The 14,249-nt window shown below is 48.9% G+C and overlaps 1 protein-coding gene across 4 annotated transcripts in view; it reads right to left on the bottom strand.

Annotated features, from left to right (window-relative positions):
• MYO18B (myosin XVIIIB) overlaps positions 1 to 14,249 on the bottom strand; it is a 249,673-nt gene that overhangs the window by 128,068 nt on the left and 107,356 nt on the right. For all 4 annotated transcript variants that reach the window (XR_011505408.1, XR_011505409.1, XM_070516286.1 and 1 more), the window contains exons 23-25: positions 10,738 to 10,866; positions 8,768 to 8,911; positions 7,551 to 7,640 (exon numbers count right to left, since the gene is read on the bottom strand). Coding sequence is in view for 2 of the 4 variants with exons in the window: in XM_070516286.1 (XP_070372387.1) it covers positions 7,551 to 7,640; positions 8,768 to 8,911; positions 10,738 to 10,866 (363 nt within the window). In the remaining 2 variants the exon portion in view is untranslated. The remainder of the gene's footprint in view (positions 1 to 7,550; positions 7,641 to 8,767; positions 8,912 to 10,737; positions 10,867 to 14,249) is intronic.

Raw genomic sequence — 14,249 nt, 5'->3', positions numbered from 1 at the left:
GCACCTCCTCATTGCAACCCCGTGGAGAAGAATATGGAACTATTACTGTCACCATTTCGCTGATGATGACACAAAGGCTCAGAGACTTGAAGAATTTGCCCCCAATCTCGTAGCAATAAGGGTACAAAGCCAGCCGTCCTGACGGACCCTCCGCTCCTGTACCAAACATGCCAGGTCAGTCATCATACCCATCGCTGACCTTGGACAGTTCCCAGCTTCTTCATTCGTGTCGCAAGAGAAGAGACTGTGGCCCTGATTGTTATATGGAGAAACTGAGACAGACAGAAAGGACATTCCAGCTGTGCCCACCTCTGCGGGGCCTCAGCTAACCCCACTGTGGTCCTCGATGAACCTGCACACACTCTGGCCACAGAGCCGCTGCAGCCAGCCGTCCGCAGGAAGGAGACCCTCCCCGCAGGCTCCAGCAGGTGAGGCCCACGAGGCCCTAATATCCTGAGTCAGACAGGAAGCTGGCTGTCGCATTCTCCTGGGGACGAGGGAGCTTCCACCTCCAGGCCCCACAGAGGCACAGGGCTGTGGCGAGCACAGGGCTGGGAGTCAGGAGACCTGGATGCGACCTTGACCCGTCCCTATGTGACTACAGGACCTCCGGCAAGTCGGTTCCCCTCCCCTCCCGGAGGTAACCTGCCGGGCACACTCATGAACCGAACCCCGCCCCCCTGGTGCTTTGCAAATGGACTTTCTGACCTAAATCTCCAGCCCCGACTGTATCCTGGTGGGTTCTCTCAGCCATTCCGTACCCAAAAGTGAAATTTCTCAGGCTGACCAGAGCAGACAACCGAGCGCACGGGCCTCCGTCTTTTGCCATAAATAACGTCTTGGGGGGAAAACCCAGAAGATATTCCAAAGAGAAGAAAGCACCCCCCTCTCACGTAGCCCCGTGTGCTCTCAAAGCCTTACAGGTACTTCCTACGAGACGGGGCTGCTTTCTTGTGAAAATATGAAACCCCACTTTGCATCGAGGCAGATTTTGCACGCTTGAAGAATATTGACAGCCGGCTTCTCCGAGGCTCCTGATCTCTTTCGCTCCTTCGCAAATGAAGCCCTTAAATCATCTTGCAGTAATGTTGTCTCCTTAATAGGCCTAGTCAAATGGCGTTTCCACTGACGAGGCACAACGTTTCAGCAAAGTTTCTATCCGTTGTTTTCCCCCATGCTGAGACAAGGGGGTGGGGCGCAGAGGCCGTGAAAGGGGGCAGGGTGTCTTGGTGACCCACGGCCCTGGAGGAGTGTCTACGCCCCGGCGTTTCATAGAAACTCTCTTCTGAGAAAGAGAAGCGCATGCAAGGAGCTCCCTTCTCTAGGTCCTCAGGCCTAAGGTTTCTCAGAGTGTGGTCCAGGGACCAGCAGGTTCCGCCTCACCTGAGAACTTTTTAGAAATCCAGAAGCTCCAGGGCCACCCCAAGCCCACTGACGCAGAACCTCTAAGGTGGGGTTCCAGCATCCTCTATTCTAACACATCCTCCGGGGGATTCTGGCGCACTTTCGAGGATGAGCACCGCTGCTCTAATGCAGCATGACCTCCTGCATCAGGACCACCTCAGGCTTGTTAAAGAAGCAGAGAAGAACCCCCCCACCCCCCATCAAGATTACCTCCTGGGTCAGACCCTTGGGAGCTGGGACTGGGGGACTGCAGGGTTAGCAGCTCCTCCCAGGTGATTCGGATGCTCTTTATAGTGCAAAAACAACCAATATAAATCCATAGCATTTGGGGGGGGAGGGAAGGAAATTAGAGCCCTTTCTTCAAATAAAATCCTACTTGGACCCCAATATGATAGCATTTACAGCCACAGCTTGTGGGACGCCGGGAGAAGGAAGGGAGGGAGCCAGGCTTCTGAGCGCTGAACCAAGCAACTACAGAATATTCTACCGAGGTTCTCGGCATCTTTGCATCACAAATGTTTATACAAAGGTGTATGGAGCCTTGATCTTTTCACCAAATCTGAACTGCCATGGATGATAAGATGCAAGTGTAAGACAAAAAAGTGCCCCCAATGTCCAGTGTAAGATGTCGTTGATCATGAAGATGGATCCCGACTCCGGAGATGTACAAAGGTGGAAGATAACGCACCTCTGAGAATCGACAAAATACAGAATGAAACCAAAGAAGTGCATCTACAGTGATTGGTGCACGTTTGGGAGTTCTGGAACCCTTTGACCTCTTCCTTGCCCTTTGGCAAGTAAGAAGAGACTCAGGGCTTCAGAAAATACTTCAAATTACTGCATCCGAAAAGGCAAGCCACAGAGTGAAAAAAGATATTTGTACTACTTATATCCAATGACTGACCTTATATCCACAATATATACAGAATTGCTACAATCAATAAGAAAAGCAATAGGCAAGACTTGACAGACTGATTTCCCAAAGAGGATAACCAAATAGCCAAAAACAGGTGAAAAGGTGCAAATTAAAATCACAGTGTGGGACCACTGCACACCCACAAAAACCACTAACTGAAAAGGACAGACAATACCAAGTGCTGGCAAGGATGTGGAGCAACTGAACGCTCACCCATTGCCAGGGGAGTGAAAATTGACACAAACACCTTGGCAAACTATCTGGCAGTAGCTATTAAAACTGAACACCGAAATCACTTAAAATTTCATTCTTAGGTCGTGTGTGCCAGAAGACGTGTAAGAATGTTCACAGCAGCCTTACTCATGATCGGTCAAAACTGGAAAGACCCGAGTCTTCCTTTAGAGTAGAATGGATAACAGTGGTCTATACACATCATGGAACACTCTACAGCAACAAGAATGAGTAACACACAACCCCCACAATAACTCGGATGCATGTCCAAGCATAATGTCAAGTGAAAGAAAGCAGGGGGCCAGCCCGGTGGTGTAGAGGTTAAGTTCATGCACTCTGCTTCAGTGGCCCAGGCTTCATGGGTTCAGATCCCAGGCATGGACCTATACACTGCTCATCGAGCCATGCTGTGGCAGCATCCCACATACAAAATGGAGGAAGATTGGCATATATGTTAGTTCACGGACAATCTTCCTCAAGTAAAAAGAGGAAGATTGGCAACAGATGTTAGCTCAGGGCCAATCATCCTCAGAGAAAAAAAAAATGAAGGAAGGAAGAAAAAATGAAAGGAAGCAGACACAAATGAGTACACACGTTTGATTGCATTTAGTAAAGTTCAAAAATGGGGGAAAACTAACCCTTAGTGTTAGAAGTCAGTTCGGTGGTTACCCTTGGAAGGTAGTGGCTGAAAGGGGGCATGGGGGGGATTTGGGAGGAGCTGGGAATGATCTCTGTCTCAGTCTGGGTGCTGGTTGCATTGGTGTGTTCACTTTGTGAAAATTCGTTGAGCTGTGTGCACTTTTTTGCATGTTGGACCTTAATATAAAGTTTAAAAAGATGGCGGTAAAGGAGAAAGAGGAGGAAGCCGAGGGAGGGAGAGGATTTGGGAAGGGGGAGGAAGAAATCCTAAGCTCAGTCGCCTAAATGTGCTTCCTGGATAACGAACCGCTCTGACTCCCAGCTGAATCCTTTTTTAGGGAATTGACCTCACTCTATGAACGTTGCTGAGGTCGCACCTCGCCATATCCGTTAGTGTCCTTTTTATGAAGACTCATGGGAGAAACTTCTGTAATATCTCACTGCCCTGCAAAGTTATTCTTATCTCAAGCAACAGGGGGGTGTGTGTCTAACCTAGGTACACTGTGTTTATGGAATATCTTGGTTTGCTCTTTGCTTTGGTTGCTAGGAAGCTCAGTGTCAAAATTCCAGCCCACCTTTAGTGGTTCCATTCGCCCATTCTGTGTCTGCTCTGCACAGGGGCTGGGCCAAGGTGATGAGCAAGACACATCCCTGCCCTTGGGTCTCACCGTCTGGCTGGGACACAGGTCTGCAGGAGGTAGTTAGAATGCACCCATCAATGCCATGAGGGGAAGCACAGGGCCAGTGGTTGCATATAGTGGGGGCCTAACCCACCCTTAGAGAATCAAGGAAGGCTTCCTGGAGGAAGTGCCACTTGACTTAAGTGAGAAGGGATGACCAGGCATTAACCAGGTGAAGAGGGTGGAGGGCAGTGTTCCAGGCAGAGGGAACAGCATGTTCAAAGGCCATGAAACAAAAGTGAGTCTGAGGCCAATGGTAAAGTTCTATTTTCTCTTTCCCTGGTTGGTATACTTGTCAACTCTTATTTCCCTTTGCTCTGATTTTCTCTTAAATTTTGTCTTACTTTTTCAAGGCCCCATACATCTTACATGACCATGTGTGATACAAAGACACAAAGAACCCGGCAGAATTTTCTGTAGGTGCCGGCACTGGTTGGTCTGGTCCAGGGCTCAGAAGCCTGGCTCCCTCCCTCCCTTCTCCCAGTTCCCCAGACGCTGTGGCTCTAGATGCTAAAGATGCGCATCTCATCCCTCCCTCTCGCCACATCTCCCCCAGCAGGGCAGCCACTGCAGCGCAAGCCCCCACATCCCACCTGACAGCTCGTGATGCATTACCGCATCGCATGTCAGCTCCGCGGGAAGGAATTTCCGCAGGGAAGTCACTGATGTTCCCCGCCAGCCCACAGCTCTCCGATCTTTTGCTTCTGCTTCTCCACTCATTGCTGCTTCCAGCAAGAGGGGTCAGGCTCTTGTTCTCTAGAGCCTCGAGCCAGAACATGAGGTGCATGGGCGCCACCTCCTCTGCTCCTTACAGTCTTTCCCCTAAGAGGGCACAGGCTCCTGGTGCAGCAGCTCAGCCCAGCTCCTAACTATGTGCAGACGGGACTGACTTCCAAGCTCCTGCTTCTTCCTCGTGCATGGCCCACTCAACAGTGGATGCTTTACTGTTGCGGTGGGAGAGGGCATGAGTTACGCAGGCTGAGAATCCTTGGTGGGGAGAGTGAACACAATCATGAAGAGGATGAGAAGGGGAGAAAAGAGCCCCCTCCTCAACTTCATTCCACATCCCCATGTGAGCCAGCCATGCTCAGCTGGGGCTGGCAACGTAAGAAAAAGAATGTGCTCTGTTGCCTTGATCGTGAATCTAATTAAAGTCATCTCTATGCATCAACCAAACCAAGCACTATTATCAGTAATAATAACCCCATAGCCTCACAGGCGTAGAAAGCTCTAGTTTTGCTCTGGACTGACAGATATTATCCCACATTGCCTCAGGACCTTTGCACATGCCATATCTACTCTTCCCCCAGATCTGCACATAGATGGGACATTGAATCATTCAGATCTAGAATCAAGGCCTTCTCTGACCACTTGGGCAAAAATAGCTCCTACTCGACCTCCCTTTGTTGCCACCTCCCTCTACTTAATATCTGCAGCCCCGCACAATCTGAAACTCCTTCACTTGTTTATGTGCTTCTAATCTGTCGGGGACTTTGCCTTGTCCCTAACCTTAACCAAGATGTCCAGTCACATGCCTGACACACAGGAGGTGCTCATACATATTTGCTGAATAAATGAGGTACACAGGGCTTCATGGAAAAAGATAGCTGAGACTAAGGACGAGGCGTGCGAAACACCCACCTGGGCTGCAAAATTTAAGGGAGTGCCAAATAATTCAGAAATTAAGATAAACAAAATTTGAATGCAATCTTCAAGAAAACCAAAATCAGTGCCAGAAATCTGTGATGAATAAAATATCAAACTTTTAAATGAAGACGGGATCCCATCCCATAGACTGTCTCACTTGTTTCACCCTAATCCTCCCCCACGGATCCTGCGTTTATTTAAGTTTGATATTTGGCTCATTATGGGGTTTTTTTGCATGAATTAACATTTTCACAGGTACTGCATTAAAATAGTATTTATCGTGCTGAGTCTTTTGGCGCCCCTTGAAGTTTTGCGGCCCGGATGAGCGCCTCGCTCTCCTCTCCTTATCGTAGTCCTGGCCCTGAGGGGTACGTGGAACAGCAAACTGTCCTTGAACCTTGAACGGCTCTTCTTTGCTCTCCCCACAGCTCACTGACCACGCCCCACCTTACCTTGTCTGGATTTGTTGAGAAAGCCATGGTTGACGCTAGTCTCCCTGGGGACAGGGACAGTCTGGCTCGCGTTCCCACCCTCACCCCCAAACTCAACATCCAACTACAGAAAGAAGACCCCAGCCCGGAGTCCCACACAATCTCGTCCAGTCACAAGTCCGTTTCCACCCCTCGGAGGGGACCACTACTCCGGATTTGGGGTTACTGCTCCTGCGCTGTAAACGCCCCAAGCAATAGAGAGCATCCTTCTGCACGTTTAAAAAATTAATATGTGCGACATCACAGTTTAGTATTCTTTTGTAACTTAGTCATTTTCCTTCAGAGTTATGTCTGCGAGGGCAATCGTGTTGATTCGTGGGTGTGTAGCTGAAGGGTCAGGAAACTTTTTCTCTAAAGAGCCGGAGGGGAACTAGTTTTAGTCCTCGCAGGTCCTACCGTCTCCATCACGACTGAACTCTGCCCCCACGGCACGAGAGCAGAGACTGCACACGGAGGAATGGGCGTGGCCGTGTGCCAATAAAGCTTTATTGACAAAGACCGGGGGGACAACTGGACTGGACCCGCGGGCCACGGGTGGCTCGCCTCTTGACTCGTTTTCACTTTTGGTAACTCAAATTCGAATATAACATAAATGTGTTCATGCATTCTATCAACAGACTCCCACTGGATGTCTACACTTCTTTAACACGGCAAACGCTGCTGCTATATACTACCTGCCTTTTCATATATGCACGGGGGCAAGACTCTAGCACAATACCTAGACGCGGACTCACTGGGGCACAGGGAACGGCCAGCTTCAGCTTTCAGAGATGATGCTAAGCTGGTTAAGAGCCATGGGATCCATTTACACTGTCACCCCCAGCACGGGAGTCCCTGTTGCTACAAAGCCCTGCCAACGCTCGGCTATATCAGACTTTTCCATTTTGCCCGTCTGAAGTGTGAAACAGCATTTATCATGTGTGGTGTTAATTTGCACGCCCCGATTGCTAGTGAGGCTGAGCATCTTTTCGTGAGTTTATTGGCCATCGGAATTCCTGAACCTCTGAACCCTTGAAACAAGAGTTTGCCACCTGGGAATTGCCAATTCCTATTTTTTTTTTTTTTGCCTATTTTTTGTTTCTATTGGAGTGTTTGCCTTCTTCAACTGATCTGAGGAAATTCTTTACAGATTCTAGATGCCTTTGCCAGTTACATGTGTTGCAAATTTTGTCTACGAGTCTGTGGTGTGTCTTCATTTTACACTTTGTTAACAGAAGCTGATGACTTTAAAATAGTCACATTTATTTTTCCCCTGTGATTTGTGCTTTTGTGATTTATTTAAGAAATTCTTCCCTTCAGAGCTGGATGACACGGGTGCGAATCTCAGCTCTCTGCTTGCTGGTCGTGCGGCCTCGGGAAGATATCTAACGTTCCGGGCCTCATCCTCCTCCGTTGCAAAATGGGGACAATAAGAGCATGCACCTCACAGGGTTGTTTTGAGAAGGCTTGTAAAGCGCTGAGCGCAACACCAGGCTCATTGCCATCTTCCCCATGAACAGACCTCACCCCGCACGGGGACCCCCACAGGAGGGACGCGGCTACCTTGCTCTCCAGCAGGTCTGTGCTCTGCCGGAGTTCATTCCGAGACTTCTCCGATCTTTCTAGCTTCTTTCTCAGCATTGTAAGCTCCTCCTACAAAAACAAACACTTTAATAGAAGTCTTTCGGGACCACAGGTGTTAAGAGTGACCAGGGAACAGAGTGGGTGATTCGACCAGCCTCTCTGTGAGGATGCCCAGATGCCAAGTGCCTACAAGGGACCTTTTCTTTCACCATTTCCAAACACCAACATCTCTGCTCATGCAAGCCTGGTTCACATCAGCCCGGTCTAGGGGCCGAATGCGGGTTCTCGAAATGGACCCATTGCTTAACCTGAGACCAGGCACGCCTGGGTGAGGTGGTGGCTCAGCCCTGCATCCTCCCTGAATATCACTTTACTGCCAGTGGCTCAGCACGATGCTTGTGCTACCACCACTAGGGGCAACTTAAACCCCCACGCACAGCAGGCTGGCAATTGGAACTCTGGAACGCACACACAAAGGAGTACTATGCAGCCATGAAAAGAGAACAAGGCAGATTTCTAAAAAAATGGCAACCATATTACAATATACAAATGCATCAAATTAACATGTTGTATTCCTTAATTTAGGCAACCTTAAATGTCAAATATATTTCAATAAAAAAAATTTTAAAAGAAAATCCCCAAAAGAAGGGATATGGCATGATTCTCTAAATGTACTTTTAAGTGAAAAATGCAAATTTCAGAAGAATAAATATAGTATGCTAGCTTTTGTGTAAGAAAGAAGGGAACGAAGAGTGTGTGTATTTGCTGTATTTTGCAAAAAGAAACAACAGGAGGGATAAACCAGAAATCAGTCAAAACGGTTACCTATCAAAGGTGGACGGAAACGGGGTGGAAGGGACAGTCAGGGGAGAGTTCTCTGAGAGGTAAGAGGATAAAGGACTCAAAGGTCCACCAGGGGGTCTCATGGGATGAGCAGTAAGTGATCATGTTCCCTGGGGGGTCGTGCTGCATCTGACCAGCCCCCATGAGCCTAGAAGGGAGCTGGGCACGGGATGGTGGGTGGTCTGTGTTCAGGGGAGAAGAGATATTTAGAAATGGCAGGGAGAGCTGCTGGGCAGAGCATTCTCAGATCAAGAATTTTCAGGGGTGGGGGCACTGGGTGTGGACACAAGGGCTAAGATGGGGTCGGGGGGGAGGGAGAAGCACGCAGCACCCTGCCTGCCACATAGACCAACCTCCTTGGCATGGAGCTGCTCATCCCCGATGGCGGTACTCAGCTGGGGCCTCAGGGAACCCAGCAGCTTCCACCACGGCCAGTCCTTGACCGCCAGGAACACAGCCATGTTCTTCTGGATGCGCTGTGCGGCCAGTCGGTGAATCTGCAGGGGAAGGAGAGTGGAGATTTGAGGGGTCCTTCCCAACCCAGGTGAAGAGAAAGGAAAGACAGGAGGCAGACGGTGGCCAAAAGGATGGGGGAAATGGGTTTATATCCTAGTGGAAGGGACTGGGTAACTTTAAAAAAAAAAGCTTCCTTTCATGGAGTCAGGTTCTTAGGATCAGGAATTAAGCCACAATTGAATCTCGCATGACCTAATAATAATAACAGGACAAGGAGTGTAAAATATTACGCAAGAGGGTCACAGCTTATAGAGGGATTACATTCAAAAGTCACTGTGCCAGGCAGAATCTATCTTTGAAAATCCCTGAAATTGCCCACAACAATCGATGGCCATGATTGCGTTGTGAGTTGATATTTAAGGATAGATATCATTTTAGGTGTGTTTAAACAGGAATTCCGTGCTTCTCACACTTGTGTGCATCAGAATTACCTGGAGACTTGTTAAAACACAGAGGGCCGGGCTCCACCCCCTGAGGGTCCGATTCAGCAAGGCCGGGGCGGGGCCCGAGAATTTGCGCTACTAACAAGTCCCCAGTTGATGCGAAGGCTGCTGGTCCGGGGACCACACTTGGGGAGCCGCTGACCTAATTCATTCTTTTGTAGGTGAGACTCTTGCTGACTTACGCGCCAGAAGATCCTTTCCCGTCATCACCGTTACAATGGCCAATACTTGTACAGCTGGTGTGGTGCTTCCCACGGGCCAGGAACTGCCCCGAGCATCTCACCCACTTTAGCTCAATCCTCACGACAACCCGTGAAGGGGGTTGTTATTATTATCTCCATTTTACCAATGGGGAAACTGAGGCACAGAGAGGTTAAAGTCACGTGCCTAGTGTCACACAGGTTCTCAGCGGCAGAGTTGGGATTTGAGCCCACGCAGTCCAGCTGCAGACAGAGCCCAGGCTCATAATTACCCTCTACTCCAAGGGCATAAGGTCCTCGAGGGCAGGGCCAGTGGGATTGCCCACAATACTTGAATTATCCAGGCTCTTGCTTTTTTCTGCTTTGCCAAGCACATGTACTTGACTTTACAAATTCACATAAGCTGGAGGCCCATGTAATGAGACTTCAGGCTAGTAGTACTAATTAACAGTGACAATACTAAGGTAATAGTACTGAGTATTTATTGAGCAGTTACTATGTGCCTCATTGCATACTAAGTGCCCTTTATCTCATTTCCCCTTCGCCTAGCTTCTAAGCAGTGGGGGTGGGATTCGAGCACAGGTCTTGTTTGTCTCCAAACCTGCGCTGCCTTCTCTCCATTTTCAGGCTACAGAGAGGAAATTCAGTCTCCAGAGAGCTCCGAGGATGGTGGCCCAGGATGGGTCACAACTGTAGACGCTAAGCTTGCCCTTTAGTCCCAAAGGCCTCTGTGGCCGGGTCCTGACCATCCCCCATCTGCTGACCCCTGAAAGCCAAGTTTTCCAGAGATGGGACAGGTTGAAACCATGAACCGACCCAGGAGGGCTTGGACAAGCTCCTGGATATCTAGATCGAGGTCAACATCATTGGTAACTTGCTGTCAACGTCCTGGAAACAATCACAGCATCTTGCAAAGCATCACTTGAGTCTCACCGCTCAGAGTGGCTCGTGGACCAGCATCACTGGCACCGTCATGGGACACACGCAAACTCCCGTGCCCGCCCTGGATCCATCAGATCAGAATCTGCGCGTTAACATTATCCCGCAGCAGATTCACGCACGAGAGTGAGAAGCGCGGGATTCCAGCCCCTGGACCAGCAAGAGAGCTGCTTTCCCAGGATCTCACTCCTCTGCTGGGCTCACGAGGCAGGCCGGCCTCCATACCTTCAGCTTCTTGAATTCCTGGCGAGACAGAAAGCCCTTGCAAGTCGCCTGGAAAAAAACGATGCTATGAATCAGCATCTTCTCTCGCTGTTTCTCAAGCCTGGAGACCACGCCCGCCTTGAGGAAGACCTGGAAGGAGAGAAGGCTGCAGGTGACTTCGCCTCCGCATCAGACTGTCTGAAGTGGGAGGCGGTTGCCACTCAGACCCTAGTTTTCTTGTATCCGCCTGAAATGTTTGTTAGGAGATGCCCTTAACTGAGGGTCTGAATTATCAAAGCATCTTGTCTCTGACTGCTCCTCCCTCCCTTCTTCCAGCCCCTGGATATGCACGGTGTGGTCCACACGCCAGCAGCATCGTGGCCACCCAGAGATGCAGAAGCTGGGACCCTACCCCAGACCTGCCGGATCAGAGCCAGCATTTCAACACGATCCCCAGGGGATCCACACACATTCCTTTGAGAACCACTGCTAGGACAGACCTGTCGAAACTGCTCTGTGTACTAGAATCACCTGGGGGGGGGGGGGGTGTCGTCAATGCAGATTCCGAGGCCTCACGCCAGGAAAGTATGAGCCAGTGGGCTTTTGTGTCAGGCCTGAGATGTGCATTCTCTTTGATATGTGTCACCCGCCATCTGAGGGAAGCTGTGCCCCAGAAATACTGGGTCTTGCCTTAGAAGGAGAGGCAGAGAATGTGGGGAGGTGAGGGCAGCCCTCCTCAGTCAGGAGAGGACGGGGCCAGGCTCATGCCACCCACAGAAGGGGCTCAGGCATCTAGCAGAAAACAGCTTGAGGTCCACAATTTCCAGGCCTTGGCTCGTCAATAATGGATGAGGCCTCTGCAGCAGAGTGATCAATGCCTCCTTGGGCACCCCGCAGGGCTGCCTTCGAACAGACTGCAGGGCAGACAGGAGGGTTTTCCGAGAGCCCGTGAAGCTTTGGGGTCTGGCCTCCTCCCACCAACGTGGTCGGGGAGCTGTGTTGTTCTCGCCTCCCCAGAGGCAAAGGAAAGATGCTCTAGCCGTGGGATCCGAGTCAGTGATAGGAGAAGCGATGCTTTTCAGAAGACTTTATGCTGCTTATTTCTATAAACAGCCCTGGGAGTCTCTTTGCCAGATGTGGCTTATAACCCCAAAGATGCCTCTCTCTGGAGGCACTGGGTAGCTCCATCTTAATCAGTGATGTTATCAAGGAATCGCTGACATTATCGATTAATGGCCAACATTTTACGGAGGCCTTACTGCGTTTTGGATCTGAACTAACCACCTGATACACAGCTAAAGCCCTTTACATGCACAGTCCTCTGTGGTCGCTATTAAGATGCCCCCATTTTACAGCAGGATAAACCAAGGCTAAAAAAAGGCATTTCCCACAATCCTCCACTAGCAAATGGCAATACCAGGATTTATCTCCTTCTACCTGACTCCAGACAAGACTGTAATTATCACCAAAGGTAATTGACATTTGTATGCCAGCTGCATTTTTCAAAGCTCTTCCTCCTGTGTCTCACTTTAAAACTCCAAACAACCCTCTGGGGAATCCACTGGCGCTGGGAGGCTGTGTAAGTGACTCCAGTTCATATGCCTGGGGATTGACAAACCTAAGACTTGAACCCAAAACCGTGAGTTCATGTCCTGCCCCCATTCTCCGTGTCAACATGTGGCTTCATTTCCTGGTTCATTATGATACAGATGCATGAAGTTTGCGGTTGAATTGCAATTTGATTCTAGGTGAGACAAAAGGTCTATTCTCCATGCCCCTAAACCGATTTTCTGTAATGGAGACCACTGCACTGGTCCCACAGTAAACCCTTTCTCGATGGGAAAATGAAAATTAGCACACCCAATCGGTGCTAATTCTGTTTCGTAACCCTCCATCACTTTACAGAACACTTCCTATGAGCCAGGGCCACCAAGACAATTAGCCTCATTGAAATAATGACACGATTGACTCATTACCTATCAGATGGCCTCAATAATGACTATATTAATTTCACAAGCTGGTGAGTCCCAAAAGCTGCCATGAAAAAAAAAAATCAATGATCAAAGTGATGACAGCGCTAGTTCATACATTACAAAAGGCGGTGGGGGCTGCCCAAACCGCTATTGATTAAGTATGAAGCTTTCATTAAAAAGATAATTGGAAACGACCATACACAGAACTGGAATAAGTCATCGCCTCTGCGGAGTCTTATCCTGCTTTTTTTCCCCCCCTTTTAAGAGCGTATTGCTGATCAGAAGGCCGACCGTGTGTGGAATCCCACTTTTTTCATAAATGTCATGGCCCTAGTCACAGGCCTAGATAAGGCACTGAGAATCACAAAGGAAAATCTAAATTAGTCGCTTTTCATGGGTCCAGCTGCTTATCGAACCCAAGCAGAGTGTAACACCCCGACACCCCCATCTTTCAGGAATCTAGGGGGCCCACTGCTATGCAAGCTCTTTTTCCACTAAAAAATGCCGAAGGCAAAGGTTTAAAACTCTGATACAGTGACAGCTCCTATATCTGGTCCTGCTGAGGAATTAGCTCTCTCCTCTTAGTAATTTTCCAGATTAAAGGAGTTCAATTCTTTAGACACTAAAATGTTATCGGATTTGATAAGCATCTTGCCCCACTGACAAATGTTTTCGACAAGTAATGACAGCCAACCCCGGTTAAATGGCAAGTTACTGATTCCCACGGCCAATGTGGGAGGTAGAAAGCAGTGGCCCCATTTTACAGATGAGAAAACTGAGGTTCAGAGAGGCTAAATCACTCACTCAGGATGCACTCAGTTAGGAAGTTCTGGAGCCTGGGTGTGGACCAGGGCAGCCTTTTCTCTTCTCTACTTTGTAACCTTCCCACCTATTAAGGGTTAAATCCTGTGAGAGAGATATATATATATATATATATATATATATATACATGTTGCATTTGCCCTTAGAGATCTCAGTCTAGCCTGGCTTCCAAAAGGATACATTGACCTTAATTTGCTCTTAACGGTTTCTTAGTGAACACCAAGTATTACTCAATAAAAACACTGTTTTACTATTGGGATGTTTGTGCTTATAGACTTCTTGGCCTGCCACTGTGAAACTGTGCCTAGCGATTTCTTGTCTTCCTCTGTTTTTTTCCTTGCTCTCCAATAGCTCCCGGGACAATAGCTCCTGGGATCATAAGCACTGACTTTTGCATTCATGAACTAACTGAGTACTTATCTAGACCAGTGGTTCTCAAACTTGAGCGTGCCCTGGAATCCCCTAAGGGCTTGTTACAGCCCAGACTGCTGGGTCCCTCCCCCAGAATGTCAGATTCACCAGGTCTGGGGTGGTGCCTGAGAGTTTATTTTTCTAGCAAGCTCTCCAGGGATGCAGATGCTGCTGGTCCAGGGACCATACTTTGAGAACCGCTAGTCTAGAAGGATGAAGCTCTTGGAGCCGAAGAATAATTTCTCTGATTCTGGATCATAACAACCCATGCGTAAAGAACGTATCATATGTTTCCATTAATAAATAATAGAACCCACAGTGTATTGA

Source organism: Equus asinus, chromosome 8 (genome assembly GCF_041296235.1).
Source record: "Equus asinus isolate D_3611 breed Donkey chromosome 8, EquAss-T2T_v2, whole genome shotgun sequence".
Classification (NCBI taxonomy): domain Eukaryota; kingdom Metazoa; phylum Chordata; class Mammalia; order Perissodactyla; family Equidae; genus Equus; species Equus asinus.
Note: the sequence above shows the minus strand (reverse complement) of the source record. Positions and strands in the feature narration are given on the sequence as shown.